Source organism: Leptopilina boulardi, unplaced genomic scaffold (genome assembly GCF_019393585.1).
Source record: "Leptopilina boulardi isolate dan_hultmark-lab unplaced genomic scaffold, ZJU_Lbou_2.1 LbouV2_255, whole genome shotgun sequence".
NCBI classification, from domain to species: Eukaryota; Metazoa; Arthropoda; class Insecta; order Hymenoptera; family Figitidae; genus Leptopilina; species Leptopilina boulardi.
Window position 1 is genome coordinate 724897 of NW_026137813.1, and position 23768 is coordinate 748664.

General features: G+C 23.5%; 4 protein-coding genes and 1 non-coding gene across 6 annotated transcripts in view; 4 read left to right on the forward strand and 1 right to left on the reverse strand.

Annotated features, from left to right (window-relative positions):
* Positions 1-76: 76 nt before the first annotated feature.
* Positions 77-6817, forward strand: LOC127280831 (U3 small nucleolar RNA-associated protein 18 homolog). Its single transcript, XM_051304114.1, has 7 exons — positions 77-346; positions 438-686; positions 2548-2722; positions 2819-3004; positions 3984-4175; positions 4289-4457; positions 6246-6817. Exons 1-7 carry the CDS (start codon positions 210-212, stop codon positions 6707-6709), a joined length of 1572 nt encoding a protein of 523 aa, XP_051160071.1. The 5' UTR covers positions 77-209; the 3' UTR covers positions 6710-6817.
* Positions 6818-9685: 2868 nt separating this feature from the next.
* Positions 9686-11894, forward strand: LOC127280866 (glutaredoxin-related protein 5, mitochondrial). The gene is made up of 3 exons (XM_051304175.1): positions 9686-9898; positions 9966-10107; positions 11616-11894. The coding sequence occupies exons 1-3, from the start codon at positions 9815-9817 to the stop codon at positions 11801-11803; spliced, it is 414 nt and encodes a 137-aa protein (XP_051160132.1). The 5' UTR covers positions 9686-9814; the 3' UTR covers positions 11804-11894.
* Positions 11895-12044: 150 nt separating this feature from the next.
* The window catches only part of LOC127280860 (uncharacterized), a 147274-nt gene continuing 135550 nt past the window's right edge, over positions 12045-23768 (reverse strand). For both annotated transcript variants that reach the window (XM_051304168.1, XM_051304167.1), the window contains exons 10-11: positions 14390-14631; positions 12045-13840 (exon numbers count right to left, since the gene is read on the reverse strand). In XM_051304168.1, the coding sequence (XP_051160125.1) occupies positions 13544-13840; positions 14390-14631 (539 nt within the window). In that variant the 3' untranslated portion in view covers positions 12045-13543. The remainder of the gene's footprint in view (positions 13841-14389; positions 14632-23768) is intronic.
* Positions 16056-16174, forward strand: LOC127280891 (5S ribosomal RNA). Its single transcript, XR_007842885.1, has one exon. It is a non-coding gene; the product is annotated as a 5S ribosomal RNA (ribosomal RNA).
* Positions 16553-21813, forward strand: LOC127280865 (uncharacterized). Its single transcript, XM_051304174.1, has 2 exons — positions 16553-16837; positions 20262-21813. The coding sequence occupies exons 1-2, from the start codon at positions 16702-16704 to the stop codon at positions 20762-20764; spliced, it is 639 nt and encodes a 212-aa protein (XP_051160131.1). The 5' UTR covers positions 16553-16701; the 3' UTR covers positions 20765-21813.

Genomic DNA, 23768 nt, shown 5'->3' on the forward strand with positions numbered 1-23768 from the left:
CCCATCCGATAGCAGTTTCCAACCCTGAATGAAATTGCAATGAACCTGTGAATGCACCTTAATATTTCCTTGTTCTATGTTTCTAACCTAAAAAAAAAACCCTACTGTCACCACACGTGTCTCACATTTGTTTACAAAAATTATTGTATTATTTTCATTAAAATATAAAAGTTTATCAAGTTATCTGTAAATAAATTATAATAAATAATATGGAAACAAACAAAACTAAAAGACAGCGAAAGAATTCAAATAATTCATCAACGTCAAAGGACAATATTGTGGAAAAATCAAATTTCTTAACGAAGAAAAAATACAAAACTGTATATGATTCTGAAGAAGAAGCCAGGTTTGAGATAATTATTAAAGTTTTCTAATTTACTTCCTGAAATATTGTTTCTTTTAAACATCAGTAGGGTTTAATTTTTATTTAAAATTAGATTGGAAAGAGCTGTATTTGGCGATGCAAATGATGTCATAGAAAATCTTTTGGGTGATGATGATTTTAAAACGAATGTAAAAGAAGAACATTCATTTGTGACGAAAATTGATGACAGTGACTCTGATACTAATCGACAAATTTCTGATTCGGATAATGATGATGAAGATGAAGATGATTGCGATTCTATCAGTGATTCGCCAAGGAAAAAACAAAAAGCTTGGGTTGATGAAGACGATAATCAATATTCGTAAGTAATATAAATAAAAAAAATTATTTTAAATTTACTTAATTTTCTTTGAAAATTTACAATCAATATTTGTTTTTTTTTAATAAATATTTAATCGATAAATTTAATAATAAAAGCATTCAAGAAATATTTATATTTTTATCAAAGAAAATAATATTTTTGAATTAAAAATAAAATTATCCAACAACTTATGCTTTTCAAAATTATTGATTTTTAAAAAGTCAACAATTTTGTAATTTTGAAGTTGAATTATCCAAAAAGATTTTTTTTTATTATTTTAATTTTTGAAACTTTCATAACTTTGTAATACAGTGGAACCTCGATTATCTGAATCGTAAAACATTTTATCCGAAATTTTTTTTGTCTTTCTAAATCTTAAAATTTATTTTTATATTTTTTTTCAGTTTTAAAATTTTATCATTCAAATTTCGCTAAAATACGAACAGATTCAATTTTCCAAAGCAAAATAACAAAATTTATTTCAAAGAAATCTTTAAAAAAAATCGTTCTTTATTTTATTAATGTATTTATATCTTAATTATTATTTAATATATATTAAATTTAATATAAATATTTATGTACATTAAAAATATTATATTAAGTTAAATATGTGACATTTTTTTTACTTTAATTATATAAAAACATTTGAAATTTTCCGTAATATAAAGATTTTTAAACAAATATTTTTAAAAATCGCGTTTTCAAAATTATATATAGGGTAACTGCACCAGTGGTGGATCAATTAAGCCTACTAAATTTATAATTTTGACTTTAAAGGTGTACAGATTTTTTCAGATGAAAAATATAGGGTAATCTTTACAATAGTATGAATTAACAAGTCTTCAAGGACACTATCGTGTAGTTTTCGACCTGCTTGTAACGTTTACACCCCCTCACACCCCCATTCAACAATAAAATGACATTGCTCCAGTCGTGGATCATTTACCCCTTTACACTACACAAAAATAACTTAATGATGTAAATTTTTTTCCAAAAGTATTCTATATCGAAAGAATTGATTACTTTCTAGTCTAAAAATTAAAAAAATTTAGACTAAACAATTATTTTTTAAGATTTCATGTGAAAAAGCATAAAATCAACAATTGTTGTATTGCTTTGTTTTCCTAAATATTTTCAAATGATTTTATTTCATAAAACTTATCTATACACCTCCCCTAAACGATATAAACATTTAGTTCAATTAGAAATAGCTTATTTTAACCTTTTTAACGCTGTTGATCCACCATTGGTACCTGATCCACCACTGGTGCATTTACCCTATGTATTTTCAAAACGTTATTAACTTTTGATAAAATCGAAAATATTAAAATAAAATAAAAAAATCGTTAAAAGATGAATTTTGAACCTTAGAATGAATTAAATGTGAAAAATATATTATTTATTATAAATTTATTTTTTAAATAATGTTCAAAACATTTTAACGTAGACAACTTTTTTATAACAATAAAAAACTATTTGAATTGGTTTCATAATAAAAACGATAATATTCGGACAAATGGATTTTAATAATATTTTCTCCAACGTTTCAAAATCACACTGATTTCCTCTTCCAGAGAGTCTAATCTGTTATCGTTTTTTTATTATCAAACCAATTCAAATATATTCTACTCGGACGTTACAGGATTAATAATTAATAAAAACTATTTTTCACTCGAAAAATAGTAAAAAATTTTGCTTACAAATTTTTAAAAAAATTTTAATGTAGAAACATTGCAAAATTTTGTTCATATACAAAACATTATAATAATTTATTAATAGAAAAATAATTTTCATTTTTCTTCTAAATCATTGATCATAAACGTTGTGAACTTCACCAACGTAACAATAATCAACTTTTTAGAGTCGAAGATGCTTTTCAAGCACAAAATCGAAAACTAAAACAAGCAGGAGGTGAAAAAAAGTATACTCAACTTTTAAGTAAAAAATTCGAGGAAATTTATGGAAAGCCGAAATGGGCAACACTGGATAAGGAAAGAGAAATTGATTCCGATGATTCAGACAGTGAAATTTTAAGAGTATGTAATTTTCAATTTTTGCAAATATTAATTTATTTTTGAAAATAATTTAGAGAGTAAGAAAATTATAAAATAATTATAATATTGTCCTTTTAGCATAGTAACCATACGGTAATATCAAAAAGCAAAAAATTACGAAAAGGTACAATAGATCTAAAAGCTGTTACTGATATTAATAGAAAAACTCATCAGGAAGGACCCTATGTATCTAGTATACAATTTCATCCAACTTCCACTGTTTCATTAGTTGCTGGATCGTCAGGAGTGCTTTCTCTTTTTGAGGTAAAATATTAACAAACTGAATAAAGTTCGAAAAAAAAAATTAAAATCATTTCTGCTTTCTAATGGAAAAATTTCAGAATCCATAATTATTCCATAAAAATAATTAGATAGAATTTTCAATTTAAAGAATTTTACACATAATTATTTATTAGACGAATTTTCATTTTTTGAATTACCCTTTAAACAGAATTTCTTTTTAAACGAATTTTTCATAAATTACCAAATTTGTAATTGGCAGAATCTTTATTTCACAGAATTTATTTTTTTCCCAACTTTTCATTTAAAAAAAATTCTAATTAAACCGAATTTTAATTTAGCATAATTCTCATTCAACAGAATTTTTTAAATGTTACGAATTTTTAAATGTAAAAATTTCTAATTCACCAAATCTTCATTTGTCCAAAATTGCAAATTTAATAGACGAATGTACCTACAATCAATAGAAAGATTTCGGCACGATTTTTAAAATTAACTAATCAGAAATTATCAAGAAAATCGTGATTGGTAAATTTTAAAAACAGCGCCGAAATCTTTCTGTCGATTGTTCGGCCATTTGCAATTTTGGATAAATAAAAATTCTCCGTTTTTAAAATTCTAACAAATAATAATTCATACAAATAAAATTTGGACAAGATTCAGTGAATTGGAAATTTTAACATTTAAAAATTCGAAGCACTTCAAATTCTATTGAATGATAAATTTGTTAATTTAAAATTCGATTAAATTAGAATTGTGTAAAGAGAAATTTTCTGAGAAATAAAAATTCTATCAAATAAAAATTTGCTATCTAAAAATTCTGTGAAATAAAAATTTGTTTTAAAATTAATTTTATCAAATGCTAATTCGAAAAATGGAAATTCGTCAAAAAAAAAAAAATTATTTGTAACAGAATTCTTTAAATTAAAATTTTTAACTAATGATTTTTATGGGATCTTCATGCGCCCTCAAACAAGCAACCAAATCAATAATTTTTTTTCAGATCGACGGTAAAGAAAACAATAAATTACACAGTTTAAAGTTTCAAAAATTTCCTATAAATACAGCTCGATTCTTAAAAGATGGAACTCAAATTATTGTTGGTTCTATGAGTTTTGCGCATTGTTTTACTTACGATTTAATAAGCGGTAGCACACGTAAAGTTTCTCTACCGCATGGAATAACTAACATGAAGGTTTGTAGTAGAAAAATTTATTTTACAAAAAAAAAAATATCAAATTAAAAATAATAATAATAATAATCTGAAATATCTCGAATAATTTGAAAATACTTTTTCTTTTAAAATAGAAATTTGAAGTTTCTCCTGATGGAAAATACATAGCTGTCTGTGGACGATTGGGTGATATACATTTATTGTCAAGTATCACAAAAGAATTAATTTACACTTTTAAAATGAATAAAAAATGCAACGCACTTGCTTTTACTCCGGATAGTCAAAAACTAATCACAAATGGCGGTAAGTTATTAACTTGATTTTTGGTGGATTCCATTTTTAGTTCATCATAGTTATTTTTTCAAAAATTTTAAAATTAACAAATATAGAATATTTTACATGAAATTTGTATTCAAAATTTTATTTACTGGAACAATTTTTTTTGAAATTTATGAAAAATAAGAAAATATTTCATTTGAAGAGGAACAATATTTTTTGTACTTTTAAAGTTTTATTTAGAAAGTATTTTTTAGGAAAAATTTAATGTTTCTTTAAAAAAAATTTTCTACCATTATCGGACACAAGTGTTAAATTCTAATGGAAAATATTTTTTACTATAAAGACAATTTACCAAAAAATTGTAACAAAAAAAAGTTTATAATTTTTGAGTAAATTGAATAGGGTTAGTCCACTGACTTTCGTCTAATAGTGGTTGCGACCAAATTTTTAAAAAATCTAGTTTTAATATAAGTGAAACTCGATGATTCCCTGAGTTCATAAACCATAATATTATGGTAAAAATTTTATTCCCTTTAAAAATATTAAATATCAAAAGTAGGAGGTTCACAATGTGATTTTGTAACCTTAAATTTTTCAATTTTTTTAAAAACGCTATTATTAAAAAACTATTAAAAATTAGGTGTTGGAACTCACCAAAAACATAAATCACTTTATTATGCACAGAGGAACGAAAGAATTATTGCAAAAATTTATTATTTTTGGATGATATACGATTTTAAAAAAAATTTCATTTAAATATTCTCAAGATTTTTATTTACTTATAACTTTTTTGTCGGTGTTCCGAAAAAATTGAGGTTTTGCACAAAGATTTTTTATAATATTCTTTACCTTCTATTAAAATCTTACGAAGGTGTTTTGCTTTGTTTTGGAGATATTAATTTTCAAAATTTTTTATTTAAAAAGGTTAATTAAAAGACTTGAAGTTAACTGACCAATTTCAAATCGCTATATTTTAATATATTTTTATAAAAAATGGAGCAGTTTGAATTTGGTTAGTTAACTTCAAGTCGTTTAATTAACCTTTTTAAATAAAAAATTTTGAAAATTAATATCTCCAAAACGAAGCAAAACACCTTCGTAAGATTTTAATAGAAGGTAAAGAATATTATAAAAAATCTTTGTGCAAAACCTCAATTTTTTCGGAGCACCGACAAAAAAGTTATAAGTAAATAAAAATCTTGAGAATATTTAAATAAAATTTTTTTAAAAATCGTATATCATCCAAAAATACTAAATTTTTGCAATAATTCTTTCGTTCCTCTGTGCAGAATAAAGTGATTTATGTTTTTGGTGAGTTCCAACATCTAATTTTGAATAGTTTTTTAATAATAGCGTTTTTAAAAAAATTGAAAAATTTAAGGTTACAAAATCACATTGTGAACCTCCTACTTTTGATATTTAATATTTTTAAAGGGAATAAAATTTTTACCATAATATTATGGTTAATGAACTCAGGGAATCATCGAGTTTCACTTATATTAAAACTAGATTTTTTTAAAATTTGGTCGCAACCACTATTAGACGAAAGTCAGTGGACTGACCCTATACAAATATTTTTAGTAAAATGGACGTTATTTTGTTATTTTTGAATATTTTAAATTTTTCTATCGAATTTTGAAAGAGGAGGGAAAGCTCATTCAGATCCAAAAATAAGAAATTAAGAGTGTTCAACGGTTTCTGAAATTCTTTGACAAAGATTTCTTTTAATATAAATCTCACGTGGAATGCCCCATATACTATTAATTTAAAGGAATATTTTTTAAAGAAAAAAAATTGTTATTATTGTTACAGAATGTTCTGAAATGTATGTATGGGACATGAGAAATCATATGTGTAATCATCGAGCAATTGATGATGGATGTTTATCGGCAGCATCGATAGCAATTTCGTCTAGTGGTCAATTTACAGCTACAGGTAGTAAACAAGGTGTTGTCAATATTTATGACACGAATACAATGCTAAAGGCAGAAAATCCAACACCTTTAAAAATGATAACAAATTTAGTTACGTCTATTACTAGTTTAAAATTTAATCCAACATCAGAAATATTAGCAATTGCTTCGTCAAAAAAGAAAAATGCATTTAAATTAGTGCATTTGCCATCATTTACAGTATTTTCAAATTTCCCTACGTTTCAAACAAAAATATGGAATCCTTTAACTATTGACTTTTCACCCAACAGTGGATTTTTAGGTGTATCTAATAATAAGGGTCACGCTTATTTATATAGATTAAAACATTATGGCAATTATTAAACATATTTGGTATATGTAAATATATAAGAAATGTTATTGAAATTCAATAATTCAAACAATATGTACAAAATACAGTTATTTTAAAATTAAATATTTTTTAAAAATTGACATTTTTCTTCGTTACTTATTATAGTTTCATAATTTTATATTCAGAAGAAATATTTATCATACCTATATAAAATGATTTTTTAAAAATTTTTCCTGTTAATATTAAATATTTATAACTATAATGATAGGAAATTGAAAAACAATTAATTCATTTAATAATTTTTTAAATAAACCTCGCAATTTTCAAAAACTAAAAATTTAAACTTCTGTGGCAATTTTTATTATTTTTCATTACTGTTTTTTTATACACTTTTTTCATGATTCTGAACATTCAATCGTATGGATTTTTAAAAATTGAAAATATTTTCAAAAAATAAAATTTCTAAAATGGACAAAAAAGTTTTTTTTTTTAATTTTGATACTTTACAATAATTTTAGATCCTAAATAATGACAGAAAAAAATTGACATCTTTTAACAACATTCATATCGATAAGTTGAAATTTCACCGTTCCCACCTCTTAAGTTTAGTTCACATTCATAACATGGAAGCAGGGATGGGTAGGTAACAAACTTCATTTATATATTAATATTCCCCTACAGCAACTAAAATTTCAGCAATATTGCATCTGCATTGTCTCAAATGCTGTGTGGGTTATACGTAAAAATCTTGAAAAACAATACACCCAATTGCATAAAGGCCAAAGAAGAACAGCTACGCGAAAGTCGTTCGCAAACGAGATGCATGAGTTAGAAAAGGACAGAGATATATTTGTGTCCTTTTCTATCTCATATATCTATCTATCTTTAAGTCAGTTCTACAATGGGCACGTTTGTACGTAAACGTATACGTTCCGTGCTGACGTCACCCATTTGCAGAACATTGTGACGTCAGCACGTACACGTTCACGTTCGCTTACAAACGTGTCCAGAAGGCCCTTTCTAGAATGGAGCTAAACGCAACGCAAACGCGACGCATCCCCATTTGCTTAGCATTGCGATGCGTCGCGTCTGCGTTGCGTTTAGCTCCATTCTGGAGAGGGCCTTAGAGAACCGACTTTAGACTGGTTCCACAATGGGCTCGACGGAAGGTAAACGCAGCGTTGACGCGATGCATCCCAATGCTAATGAAATGGGGATGTGTCGCGTCAACGCTGCGTTTACCTTGCGTCGAGCCCATTGTGGAACCAGCCTAAGCTGAGTCCAGAATGGGTAAGTTACGCAGTACGTTATAACGTTAACGTGCTGACGTCACAATGCTATTTCAAATGTGTGACATCACACGTTAACGTTATAACGTACCGCGTAACGTGCCTATTCTGGACTCAGCTTTAAATTCGGTTCTTCAATGGGCACGTTTGTAAGCGAACGTGTACGTGCTGACGTCACAATGTTCTGCAAATGGGTGACGTCGACATGGAACGTACACGTTCACGTAAAAACGTGCCCATTGTAGAACCGACTTTAATACTGTCCTTTCAGTTTAACGGATGGTTTCCATTGGCCCCACTCGCCATTAGTCACAATTCTCGTCAAGATTTTTTATAAATTTCCTAAATCCGAAAGATTTTTCGAATCCATGCAAAAATGCGATCGCAAAATTGGAAATAGGAAAGTAATATAATGACAGTTTCGACTTTGTGCTCCTTGCATGCTTCTGCCATCTAATGGTGGCAGGACGTAATAAAGATAAAATTATAATACTTTCCTTTAGATAAGGATAGTATATCTTACTATCCTTATCTAACTCATTGTTCCGTTTATGATTGAGATTTCGTTACCGTTTAAGTAAAAAGGGAGAATGCAAAATATAAACGTGACCGGAATCGTATAACCGTCAACACATTCGGAAGAATGAGTTTTTCGCCATTCATCATAACTCTCGGACAAATACTGCACCCTGCTCTAGTGAAAATTTAGTGACTTTATAGTAACTTTTAATTTTAACTAGAATGTCACTAAATTTTTACTAGAGCAGGATGCAGAATTTGTCCGAGAATTATGATAAATGGAAAATGTCAAATGGAAACTTTGGTTACTGAGGACATTGGTATCTTTTCGTAACGAATCCTATAACATACACCCAATTGTATAAAGATGTTTACATACCTTCTTGGTTTTCGGCGAGCGATACATTTTCACGGAGAATCACTGAATTTGATTGACTCCAACAAAATTCCATTTTCACATCGCCTAGTAGTTTTACGTGCGAGATCTCCCTGTACAGGTATTACAGGAATTACAATATTCCATTTTCACAGTGGAAATGGAATATTTGTCATAGCACATTTAATGCTGTCCTTCCAGTTTGACGGCATTTTGAAAAGTCGTGACACTTCTATAATAGTTTTATTAGTTTTTATTATTGTTATTATTATTATTATTATTTATTGTTTCAAAATATCAGAATAAATGTGCTTTTATACCTACGATATTTTGGACGAGTGAATCGACAGAATGGTTTTTCACAACCGTGAAAATTCACATCACTGTATGTGATTGGCTTTACTAAAAACTTCGTAAAAATGGAATTTTTTAATAGAGCCATTCATATTCAGTGGCATGAATTTTCACGGACATGGAAAACCATTCTATCGATTCACTCGTCCAAAATATCGGAGGTATAAAAGCACCTTAACGTCGCGCAACATGAGTTAAAAAAGGACAAAAATATATTCGTGTCCTTTTCTATCTCATACGCCACGAACGACTTTCATGAAGCTATTGGGATCTGAAATCATAGGGAATTATGGGGAAACTGACCTCGTTGCGTCAGCCATCTTGATTTTTTATCTCTTTCTTCTACATATATTTTAAAAAGGATGAAACGAAAAATGGCTGACACAACGAGGTCGTCACCAGATGGCGTATCGCAGTATTTCAGATTCCAATTGTGCATTGGCCATTACCATCATTCCTATCATTAACTTCCCAACCCTGCTATTATCATTTTCAAATAAAACTACATAACCCCATGTGCTACTTAAAACCATTAATATAATAGTCGTAATAGTTTATAAATAAAAAGATATTAATTTACCTAAATCCAAAAATTCACAATGTTCTCATCCAAAGTTTTTCGTTTTTCAAATGTTATCCGTAATTTTGCTACAAAGACAGGAGAAATTGAAAATATAATCAAGGTATAAATTAAATTAATGAATATAAAAATTGAATATTTTAAATAAAATAAAATTATCTTTTAAACAGAGTAACAAGGTTGTTGTTTTTATGAAAGGAATACCTGAAGCACCAAAATGTGGTTTCAGTAATGCTGTAGTACAAATTTTACGAATGCATGGAGTAAAATACAATGCTCATGATGTTCTTCAAGACGAAGATCTCAGGCAAGGTAAATACATTAAATTATTTATTTTAAATCTTTTCAATAAATTTAATAAATCCTTATATCTTTGGACAGGACTGCAATGATTTAAGTCAGAGTTCTTAATATTAAAAATTTTTTTGAACATTTTTTTAAAATTGATATTTAATATATATTTTTCAAATTCAATTTTTTAAATTCTAACTTTTAAAATTCATTTTTTAACCTTTTGGCAAATACTCTACTGACATTTTATCCAAAGTTATTTATCTTACAAAAAAAAATTTTTAAACAACTTTTTGAAGTATTTATTGAAACAAATTTGTCAAAACTATCACAACAAGTTAATAGACGAAGCTGAAGTACGCAACGTTTATGATAAACGATTTTTAAAGAAATAATTTTTTAAAATGAAAAATTCTATAATTTTTTGCCTAAAAAATATTTCTTGTAGTTTTCATTAATCAACAAATTATAAAAACATATTTTTTAGGCAAAAAATTATTTCTTTAAAAATTGTTTATATAAACGTTGCGTACTTTAGCTTCGTGTTAATAGAATATATTTAAAAAAGCATCGATTGATTTATTTGATAAATTTTACTATAAATTATTACAAAGTTATTACGATGCTGAAGTACGCAACGTTTATAATCAACAATTAGAAATCAATTTTTATTTAACACGAAAAATTATAAAAGTGTTTACATAAAAAAATATTTTTTTTATAATTTATTGATAAAAAAAACTAGGGTAAATGCACTAATTACGGCGCGATTCGAGTCAAAACACCTTTGAAATAGAAAATTCAACATTTTCATTGTATAAACTAAATTTAAGACTTATTAAACTAAAAGCTTATGTTATTTAGATATTAAAAAAAAATTTAACTTTATAAAAATCGATTATTTAAACAAATATGAGAAATTAAAACTTATTATCATAATTTTCTATTACGGCGCATTTGTATCAATTACGGTGACTAAAATTACTTGTATTTTAAAGATACTTTGCCCACCGTAATTGAAGCCAATGGAAATCTTAAAAATGTTTCAATTACGGCGAGGGAAAAAATTTGATCTCATATAATTAAATATTAATAATTGTTTAAATGTGCATTTTTATTAGTAATTGTATCAAAAAAAGATTAAAATAAATTTTTTAAATCATTTTGCAACAGTTATATTAAATATAATAGTAATAATAATTATTTTTTATGAACGTGCCGTAATTGATGCACTTACTCTATTAATAATTTTAAAAAACATGAATTGTTAGAGAGTTTTAATTTCTAATTCAAAAATATTATTTTCTTTAATAAAAATATTTATATTATTAAATAATTTATCGTTTAAGTATTTATTAAAAAACAAACTACTTGAAAATGAACTTTTGAAAAATTTGTTAAGTAACAATAAATTTGATTTCAATAAAAAAAAAAATCATAATTTTTATCAGACCTGTCTTTGGAATATTTTTGTTGACACTTCTTTTTTTTTAATATAATTGTAATAATTATTTTTCTCTTTTATCTAGAAATAAAGACATTTTCAAATTGGCCAACGATACCTCAAGTATTTATAAACGGAGAATTCGTTGGTGGATGTGATATACTACTACAAATGCATCAGAATGGCGAATTAATTGAACAATTGAAAAAAGTAGGAATTACTAGTGAACTTTTAAATAAAGAAAACTTGGAATGTAATAAATCAAAAGAATAATATTATGTTATACGTTGTGAATAAATTAAAACATAATTTATGTTATAGTTTTTAGTCTTTGTTATAATAAAAGTACAGATTTTGTCCTGTATTTTATTTTATTTTTAATTTCTGCTTTCTTTTTTCAACAGTACATATAATTAAATATACATTTAAAAATACTCTAACAATTAGTGTGTAAAAATTGTAAAAAATTTATTTAGAATAACCAATAATATTTAGTTATTCTAGAGAATATTTTTAATAGATTATATCTTCAATTTAAATAGTTATAAAAATATAAAACTGTTAGAAAAATATTTATCGGTCAATCCATTATATTTCAACTAAAGTTGTTGTTGACTAATTTTTAAAAATTATAATACTTTGCAAGAATGATTTTGAAGTTATCGAGATCACGAAATGAAAATAATTTTATTAAAAATTTAATTATTTATTTTAAAATATGAATTAAAAGTATATAGGGTTTTAAATTAAATAAAAACATACCAAATATGAAGTTCAAAAATAAGAAAATTTTAATTCGCTTTATCTTCGAAAATAGCTTTGGGACTAACGCGAAATTTTTAGTGTATGTATATTTAGTGTCTATTTAAATAATTTTCGAAGCCCCGGATATTTTTTTATTTTTCTCCAAGAAAGTTATTTCAAAAATAGTGAAAATGAACAAAGTTGGCTATTTTATTTTCTAAATTTGTTATACTTAGAACAAGAGAGAAGAAAAGTGCAAAGAAATTCTAAAACTTTATCACAAGAATTTAAACTTAACATCTCTTTCTATTCTCATAAAAAAAGAGAGAAATGTAATATTTTTTGCCAACTACAAGTCATAGAATTAACCTTTTTAAAGTAAAAATTTTTCAAATTTATTATTTCCGAAACGGAGCAAAATATCCTCACCAAATTTTCATATCAGGCAAATTATATCGATTATCAAAATATGTGCGAAGCCCCAAATTTTTTTACTCAATAAATTTTCAAATTTGAATTAATATCTTAAAATAAAATAATTATATAATAATTTCATCATTTTTTGATGTATAATAAATTGAAAACTTTGAATTAATAATAATTTAAAAAGAGTTTCACAAAATATTAAAACTAGATTTTTTAAAAATAAGCCAGCCAACGACTTTTAGATGATTTTCAGTAGTTTGACCCTACATTGAGTACAGATTTTTCTAATACACTGAAAAAAAAATTTATTTGATTCAAATAATAATCGGTTACTAGGAAAGGAAAAGTTTTAAGAATATTTGAATTCTGTGTGAAAAAAATATCAATTTTTTTCAAGACTTTTTCGATAAATATAAAATAAATTACTACACTTATCGAAAAAGTCTTCAAAAATCTTAAAATTGATTTTAAAAAAACTAAAAAATACTCAAAATTAGTAAATTGATATTTTTTTCACACCGAATTCAAATATTCATAAAACTTTTTCTTTCCGTGTACTTGACTATTATAAAATAAATATTTACTTGAATTAAATAAACTATATTTAAATCAGTAATTTCTGTTTTTGAAACAAATACAATCTCAAATAATAATTTAATACAAATAAATATTTGACAATAGTCATATGTAACCGATTATTTGAATCAAATAAATTTTTTTCTTCCTATAAGACGTATAAAAATTATCCCCATTATATGAATTAAAATGAATGTTAAAAATTAGAAGAATTATTTTTTAAAAATAATTTTTCTAAATTAAACCTATTTGAATTATATATAAACATTATTCACTGAATTGTAACGTTGAAAGTTGTTCAGGTACAGCTTCAAAAGATTTAAATGAAATAGCTGCTGCCTTAAGACCAAGTAAAATGCATTCGGCTTCGGTAAATTTATTTAATATTCCAACAATTATTCCAGCAGCGAGACAATCACCACAACCACTAACACTATTATGATGAATTGGATCTTTTTCCATTTGTGAAAGTGGTTTATATAAATGAGACTGAATATCCTCATTTTCAATTAATTGACATTTTTCATTATAAAATGCACGATTTTCTGAAGATTTTCGAGTAACCTATATGTTTAAATTAATATTTTTAGAAAAAATTGTAAATCTACAAAAATGCAAATAGGATTAAAATTTTTCTCTATGATGACAAAAAGATTTCTTTTCAAATGCTCTCATGCTTAGATAATTTTTTCAATTGAATATTATGAAATAAAAAAATTTGTTCAATATGGGGCATTCCACGAGAAATTTTCATTCAAACATTTTTTTCCAAAATCTACATGAAAAATAAGAAAATACGTATTTTCTTATTTTTCATCTAGATTTCGAAAAAAAAATGTTTCGGGCAAAAAAAAATTTTAATGAAAATTTCCCGTGGAATTCCTTTATATAGGTATAATGAAATAAAAAGTTTTTTTTTCCTGACTTTCTTTCGATTGGTAAAATAAATTTAAACAAAATTTTTTTACGAAGAATTACCATAAAATTGAGTTAAAAATTATTTAAGTTTGAGAACAATTGGAGAAAAATGTTTTTCACCTTGATCATTTCACCTGAAATTCTCTCAAAATGTATATAATATTAATTATCAATAATAATTGGTAAAATTCTTACCAAAACTCCATGTGATCCTAAAGTAGTAATTACAACTGGAATTTGTTCTGCTAAAAGTTCTGCAACTTGTTTTATTGTCTCATACGTTTTCAATTCATTGTTTGGAATGGGAATTTCAAAATATTTTGCTATAGCTAAAAGTTCATTTCTATTTGGTGAAATAAAATGTAATGCATTTTCCCATTTATATCCGGTTTGGAATATTTTTGTTGCTTTTTGAAAATCTGTTGGTTCATACCATACTAAAAAGAAAAGACAAAAAACATTCAGATAAAAAGTTGATCAACAAACATTTTTAGTTAATTTAATTTAAAATCGTTAAAATTTTGTTGAATGTAATTTTTTTTAAACTATTTTAATAATTGTTTTAGTTATTATTGAATTTATTAAATATTGGATCAGAATTTTTCAAACTGATCATCTAAAATTAACAAATTTAATTTTCTATATGTTCAATGCATTTTTTACTCTAACTGTTAGCAAAATAAGGTTTCTAAAAAATGAAAATATTGGAAAAAAAATTGTTTATGTTAAAGTTATAAATGAAATTTTTTAAAATTTTAATTACAGTCGAAGTAAAAAAAAAAACGATTTATTAATATTGAAAATTAATTATTTTTTGAAAATTTTAAGTAATCTGTTTGAGAAATTCTGACCCTATTATTAAATTTAATTATTTGAATAATAATTTATTATTTTAAAAAATAATATATATATTTTTTCAAAAGAAAGTTGAATATTTATACAAGTTATTGTTAAAAAACATTTTTTTGCATGAATTTATATATATTATTATCCATATTATTTTTAACTATAATATTTTCGAATTATTATTTTTGAAAATGATTTTATATTAAATAATTAGTAATAAAAAAGAATTGAAAAACGAGAAAAAATTTTTTTTTTATTTAAGTAAATAAATCGTTTGTAATTATTAACAAATTAAACTTTTTTTAAAATGATAAATATTAATCAAAACCGGTATAAATTTTAAATAATAATACCAAAAATCAAGAATTGAAAAAAAAATTTATAAATTCAAGCAAAAAAAAAAAAAAAAAATTATAACAATATACTTGTATAAAATATTCAAATTATGTAAAACAGACAAATTTTGACTCATAATATTGTTTAAAAAAAATTTGATGGTCAATACATAATAATGAAACATTTTATTGATTTATGAAAATAATAATATTTCAGGCAACGCTCATATTTTAATCAAGTACTTTGAAAATTTAATTATTTTGAAATATTTGTCGAAATTTTCAATTCGAATAATTTTCATGAATCATACTTTGAATTTTTTTTTTTTTTTTAAGTAATTTTGAATTATTTTTTTTTAAGTAACTTTGAATTTTTTTTTAAATTAGTTCTACTGTATTAAAACATTCTTATTGAGTAATTAAAAAAAAAAAATTTTTCAGTGTATACTTAAAATAAATTTAAATTAAAAAAAAAATAAACCGGGAAAAATAAGAAAAAAAAAAAGCTGGAATAAACCGGGAATTTTGTCAAACGAAATTAGTAGACACTCTGAAATTTGTAAATTTGATTAAATGACTTTTAGATCCGAATTGCGATTCGATAATAACCATGCGTTTTAACCACGCTCCCAAGAGAAATCCCGAAACCATTTTCCCAACTAGTGAAAATAATATTTTCAGCCAACGCTCATTTCACTGTGAATGCACTGGTTCTCGTCTGATCACCAAAGTTAAGCACAATTGAGCGCGGTTAGTACTTGGATGGGTGACCGCTTGGGAATACCGCGTAGCGTTGGCTTCCTTTTTTTTTTCTTCTTTTAATTTTTTATTATTATTTTCATTATAACACGGTTTAATTGTTATTTGTTTATCATTCTACTTTATTTATTAATATAATATATTTTTTTGAATTAATGGATGACGATTTTGGTCATAATATAATGGAATGACCCAGATATATTTTATTTTATATCTTGTTAAAATTATTTAATTAACAGAATTTTTCATGTATTTTGAGTTTGTTGTTTCAATTTTTTTCTAGTATTAATAGTTTAATTGGGTTTTTTGTAAAAAAATTTAAACGTAAATTTTCACGTTCAACGTAAACTGACGTAAAACCTCTTATTTCAAACGTCTATAGTTTCCCAACTCTGACATTTGATAAATTATGAATCAGCTTTACACTCCAAAATAGCAGCAGAAACTATAGGTTAATGCGTGAATGGATTGTTCGTCGATTGTTTACTGTTACTATTTAATTAAAACATTTGAAACAAATTATTGGAATTTTATTTTTATTAAAAAAAAAAATAGTGAAGTGATAAAATGGGGAAGACACGCACTGGAAATGTGGCAATTGGCCTTACAATGATTGGATTTATTTTTGTACTCATTGCTTTCACCACACCCAACTGGCTACAAACAGACGGGAAATTAACTAGTCCCAAGTTTCGAAAAATTGGTAATCATCGTATATATCTCAAATGATTTTTTTAAATTCTTTCAAATTTTTATACAGGAAAATTTTGTTTTTTTTACTTTAATTGTTTAAGTCAATTAGATATATTTTATCAGCGACAGTTTTTGCGAAAAAAATATAATATTAATACTGTAAATTGTAACGTCGTATTTGAAGAATAACATAAAAATTATTATTTTTTTATTATTTCTTTATTTTAATGATTTCACGATACTTTAAGTATTGTTAATTTTCTTATTATTTTTATTTGAAAATAAAGATATTAAAAAATTCTTTCAAATTTAGATGTGTATTTCAAAATATTTAGACATAATAAACACACTGAATAAAAATATGCAAAGAAAAATGCACTAGCACACGTTTAGTTTTTGAGAAAATTAGTGTTTAAAAGTAATAGAAAAAACCCGTTATTTACAATATTTGATTTTGAATTAAGATTAAACTATTTTTAATTTAATTAATTAATTAATTTATTTATTAATCTTAAACTATTTTTCAATTAAAATTTTTATGAAATTTAATAATTGTTTTATAATTTAAAAAAAAATTAGCAAATAAAATTACCAACAATTTTTAATTCAAAATCACTTGAAATTTAATTATATGCAAAAATTTCAATTATTTTTAATAATTTTTATAATATTCTTTGAAAATTCAATTAGCTGAATATATTTTTCAATTAAAAACTTTTGGAATTCAATTTTTTTTATGTGATTTCTAATAAATTCTTCATCAACAGAAATCACTAAAAATTTCTCTTATTACACTGCAAAAAAAAATTTATTTGATTCAAATACTCGATTACTTGACTATTATCAAACAAATATTTATTTGTATCAAATAATTATTATTTAAGTCAATTAAATGGTATTTGTTTCAAGTACAGAAATTATTGGTTCAAATACAATTTATTTAATTCAAATAAAAATTATTTGGTTCAAATAAATATTTATTTGATAATACTCAAGTAATCGAGTATTTGAATCAAATAAATTTTTTTTTTCAGTGTATAATTATTGTCTGAAATTTAACACAATCTTTTTGAAATTCAATTATTTTTCAAAAATTTCAATTTAAAAGCTTCTAAAATTTTCCATCTAAATTTTTTTTTTAATAATTTTAATTATAACTCTCCTGAAATTCAATTATATTTAAGGATTTTTATAATATTCTTCGAAAATTCAACTATTTGAAACCATTTTTTACTTAAAAAGTTTTCAAATTATTGAATTTTTGTCTGCAATTTTTAATACATTTTTTAGTAACAGAAATCATCAAAAAAAATTTAAATTAAAAATCACTTTCAATTAGTTCAATTAATTTCAAAAATCTAAATTGTAAATCTTTGAAAATTCAATTACTTTTAAAAAATGTTATATAAAATTATTTTCAAAAATTTTAATTTAAAACCTCCTAAAATTTAATAATTATTTCTAAAAATTTCTACTCTAACTATTCTAAAATTTATTGATTTTAAATGATTTTTATAATATTCTTTAAAAATTCAATTATTTCAAACCATTTTTCACTTTTAATATTTTCAAATTATTGTATTTTTGTCTGCAATTTCTAATAAATTTCTTAGTGAAATCATCAAAAAAAATTTAATTAAAAATCACATGAAGTTTAATTAATTTCAAAAATCAAAATTGTAAATCTTTGAAAATTAAATAACTTTTAAAAAATATTATCTAAAATTATTTGATAAATTATTTTTAGTTCTGTAAAAATTAATTATTGTATGAAAATTAACAAAAATCTTTTGAAATTCAATTATTTCTAAAAATTTCAACTTTAAATCTTCAAAAATTATTATTTAAAAAAAATTTTTATTTAAAAATCTGTAAAACTTGATTAAGAATTGCTTGAAAAATTTTTTAACCATCAAAACAAAAAACTATGACAAAATTTTTAATTCGAATAAATTGCTTAAATCTAGGAGACTTTAAAAAATTATAAAAATGGAACTTTAAGAATTTTTTTTTTTTTTTTGGAAATTTGTCCTACTTAAATAAAATTTTGAAAATTTGTCTTACAATTAGTTCGATTCTGAAATAATCGAAATAAATTTTCTTGATAATATTCATTATAGAATTATTCTCATTACAGAATTAATAAAAATTAATTTAATACATCTAATAACATTAGTTATTTAAAGCAAAATATTAATTAACCAATTAAATTTTGTTAAAATAAAAAAAAATCGACTTTTTTTATGTCTTAAAGTTGATCCGAGGCCTGTTATAATTATATTATTATTATAATTAATTTTTAACAAAAACTGTCATAAATATAATTAATAAAAATAAAAATAAATTAAAATGTAAATTAATTTTTATACTTTAGTTTTGTTTAAATATTTTTTTTTCCAAAACAAGTTTTCATTACTGATATAAATTCGAAATATATTAAATAAATATTTAGTAGGGTCAGTTGGGGTAAATGGGGACAAGAGATTTTGGAGCTTAATTTTCAGTTTTAAAATTAAGTTCAACGTCAATATTTTGACGTCAGATCACCTGCAAGAGGTTTTGAGTATTGCCACGCTTTTATATTGACAATTGACAGGAAGATAAAAAAAGTTATCGCTCAATGCATAAAAACTTGAAAATCAAAGTCAAACTGTTTCAGTATTTTGTCTCGCATTTCAAAGAAAACAGACTTAAAAATCATACCAAATTTTTTTCTTATTCCTTATGACTCCTATAACAGAAATTCACTTGAATTTTTGATTTTTGTCAATTTGGTTAATAATGACAAGCTGTCCCCATTTACCCTGAGTTTTCAAATTTTTGGGGTAAATGAGGACAGATTGTTATTATTAACCAAATTAACAAAAATCAAAAATTCAAGTGAATTTCAGTTATAGGAGTCATAAGGAATAAGAAAAAAATTTGGTATGATTTTTAAGTCTGTTTTTTTTCAAATGCGAGACAAAATACTGAAATAAAAATAAATAAATAAATTTCAATTGGTTCAACTATTATATATCTACTACAAAATTTTTTTCAAGTTTTTTCATCCCTTAATACAGTACTTAATATACTTAAGGAAACTTTTTTCTTAAAACTTTCTTAGAAACTATGCTGTTTCCCATTTACCCCGAATTTTATGAAATTTTCTAAATTTTGGGGTAAATGGGGACAGTCAGTTTCATGCGTTTAAAAGCTTATCTAAATTTTTTTCTACTGCATAAAATTAATCCTGGGAACGTAAATAACAACTTAAAAAAAATAAACCCGTAAATATTACCTTTTAAAGGAAGAAACTTGCGTAATTTGTGAAAAATTGCGATTTTGTCCCCCTATTTACCCCAACTGAGCCTAAATTAATTTTATTCATTTAATTGATATTTCGTTATCATTAAATTCAAAATTAACAAAAAAAAATTCATGTGTGATTTCAGGTCTTTGGCAAGTATGTTTCGAAGATTTTACAGATACTCAACATTTGTACGATACAAAATTTAATAATTGTTGGTGGGTCTTTGAAGAGGAATACTACATTTTACACGATCTTTTATTACCAACATTCTTTGTGGCCACACAATTTATGTTCACAATGTGTTTTACGTTAATTTTAATTGGAATTTTCTTGACGGCATTGTACGGATGTTGTTCACGGCAACAACAAAAATTCCAATTGCTTTTATGGACAAACGGAACAATATTGACTTTATCTGGTCTTGCTGGAATTATAGCGGTATTAATTTTTGGATGTCGTGGCGATTATCGTGATTGGATGCCAAATTGGCAGCACAATGATATTGGTTGGTCATATGCAGTGGGAGTGGTTGGAAGTTTTACTGTACTAACTGCGGGAATTCTATTTCTTGTTGAGGGTCGACGACATATGAAAAAATTCGAAAGAATGTACAATGAAGATCAAAAGACACACACAACAATTTAATTATAATCGAAATTTTTTTTTTATTATTTATGAAAGCCATCTAAAAGAGGTGGAATTTTTTTACCATCACTTTTCAGTGTTAATTTTTTTAAAAAAATTTGTATTACTTTAAATTAAGGCTTGAAATTATTATACATATTATATTTTAACAATTTTTTTTTAAACATGTTTAAAAAACATGATTCAGTTTGATAAAAAAAAAGTTGAATAATTCAATTGAATTTTGGAATATTTATATAAATAATATTTTTAACGAGCTTCCAAATATTTATTTTTCCAAATGAAAATATAAAAATATTTTTAAAAAAAAACTATAATTTTTTCAAGCTTTGATGAAATTTAGAAAAATTCTAATTTACAAACTATTGTTTGTATAGAGAAACGTTGCATTTTTTTTTTATTTAAAAAAAATCCTAATGAAATTTTTATAATCATTTAATATGATTAAAAAGCACAAATAATTTTTATTTGATAAAAATTCTAAACTAATTTTTAAAATAAAATTAGATCTGATTTGTCAATAATATTCGTTTCATTTTCTAGAAATCTTATTAAAAACAATTGATAATTTTGTTAATGAAATATCTAACAAAATGAAATAAATACTCTCTCTATAGTACAAGAAAAGATTTCAAATTAAATATTAAAATTATTTCATATATATATATATAAACTTTGCACTCTCAATATTGTAAGAAATGATAGTGTTTTTATTGTACTTGTCCTGATCTGCATAGACTTTAAATCGAACAATTATGGCATATAATTTATAATGAAATAATAATGAAAATGTAATTTTTAAAGTTGTTATAATCGATTTAAAAAAAAAGAATGCCTGATATGAATGTAATCCGTCCAGTTTAGATAGTGTTTATATAGTTTACAAAGCATGAATTTACAGAAAACAAATATATATGTAAATATAATTTAGCCTTGTAAGTGAAGTGCCTTTTTTAAGTATTGATGATGTACATTTTTAAATAAATTGTTTATTAAATATTATTATTTAACGTTCTGTTAAATATTAACATTTAGTAAATAAAAATAAATATGTAATAAGCATTGTTAAATATTCCTTATAATACAATGTTTTGTTTATATAAACTTTTTCTATTAAACATAAAAATGTAAAATTCTAATAAAGACATTTATCAAAATTAAAAAAATAATAATCTGCGTTTAGTGTATTATATACAGTAATTTAAGCGTTCACTGAAATTATCATTTTCAAGAACTGGGTGAAATGGTTTACTGTCACAATGACAACCGTCAAGTTTTTATAAAAAGAATATAATAATATTCAAATTTTTAATAAAAATTCTTCACAAATTTAATTATCTTAAACTATTTTCAATTAAAAATTTTATGAAATTTAACAAATGTTTACAATTTAAAAAAAAAAATCAGCAAATAAAATTACAAAAAATTTCAATTTAAAACCTTTAAAAATTTAATTATTTTTAAAATTTTCCATCAAAAACTTTCTGAAACTTAATAATTTCAATTATTATAACACATTCGAAATTCAATTATTTTTAATGTTTCTTTATTTTTATTCTTTGAAAATATAATTATCTCAAAGTATTTTTCAATTAGAAAATTTTAAAGTTTAATTTTTAAGAAATTCTTCAGCAACAGAAATAAAAAAATTTCTTAATTAAAAATCATTTGAATTCAATTAATTTCAAAAATTTTAATTTAAAACCTTCCAAAATTTAATTATTTCTTCTAAAACTTTCTGAAATTTAATAATTTCAACTATAAATCTTCCGAAATATAATTATTTTAAAAGATTTTTATAATATTCTTCGAAAATTCAATTGTGTGAAAGTATTTTTTAATTGAAAAATATTTAAATTCAATTTTTGTCTGCAATTCCAAATTAATTCTTCATCAATAGAAATCACCAAAAAATTTCAATTAAAAATCCCTTGAAGTTCAATTAATTTTAAAAATCTAAATTGTAAATCTCTGAAGATTCAATTACTTTTAAAAAAAGGTTATCTCTAAAATTATTTGATAAATTATTTTCAATTCTGTAAAATTTCATTATTGTCTGAAATTTAACAAAATTTTATGAAATTTAATTATTTCTAAAAATTTCGAACTATAACTCTTCTAAAGTTCAATTTTTTTTAATAATTTTAATATTTCTTTAAAAATTCAATTATATTTTAAAAAATTTTTTAAATAAAAGCTCTAAAATTGAATTGTTTTCGGAATTTTTTTTTTTAGAAATTTGTTCTGCTTAATTAAAATTGAGAAAATAATAAAATTGATTTAATATCTAATAACATTAGTTATTTAAATTAAAATACTTATTGACTAATAAAAATTTTAAATAAAAAATCTACTTTTTCGACTATTTTTGGAATGTAAATCGACTAAAACGACTTTTTTTTCGACTTTAAGGCCAGGTCCAAGTCGTGTCAGCTGACTCGACTTGGACCTGGCCTTAAAGTCGATTTGAGGTCTGAAGATGATTTTTTTTACTTTTTTTCTTATTTTTACATACCGGCAAATACTAAAAACATTTTGAAAAATAGTTTTAAAATTAAGAAAATTATTTTTTCATTATTTTTATTTTTTTAAAATAAAATACATTTTAGTTTGCTTTTCTATGAGTTAAGGTAAAGATCTTAATGGTAAAAAAAAACTTTCAATTTTGAAAAATAAAATGAAATGTAAAAAGAAACTAAAATTTTTTTTAAACAAATTATTTCAACAAAAACATTTTAGTATTTTTTTTAGTATTTCCAGGTATGTAAATTGAAAATAAAAGAAAAAAATCATGCCCAAAGTTAAAAAAATTTAATTTGTTTATATAAAAATTAAAAAAAAAAAAATTTCGTTAACATATTTTGAAAGTCGATGAAAAACTGAAACTATTTTTTCTAGAAAAAGCAAGATTTTTAAAAATTCATTACTCGAAAACTTTGGGCACAAAAAAATAAAAAAATACGTATTGCAAAGAAAAAAAAATTATCCGAATTTAAAATGTCAT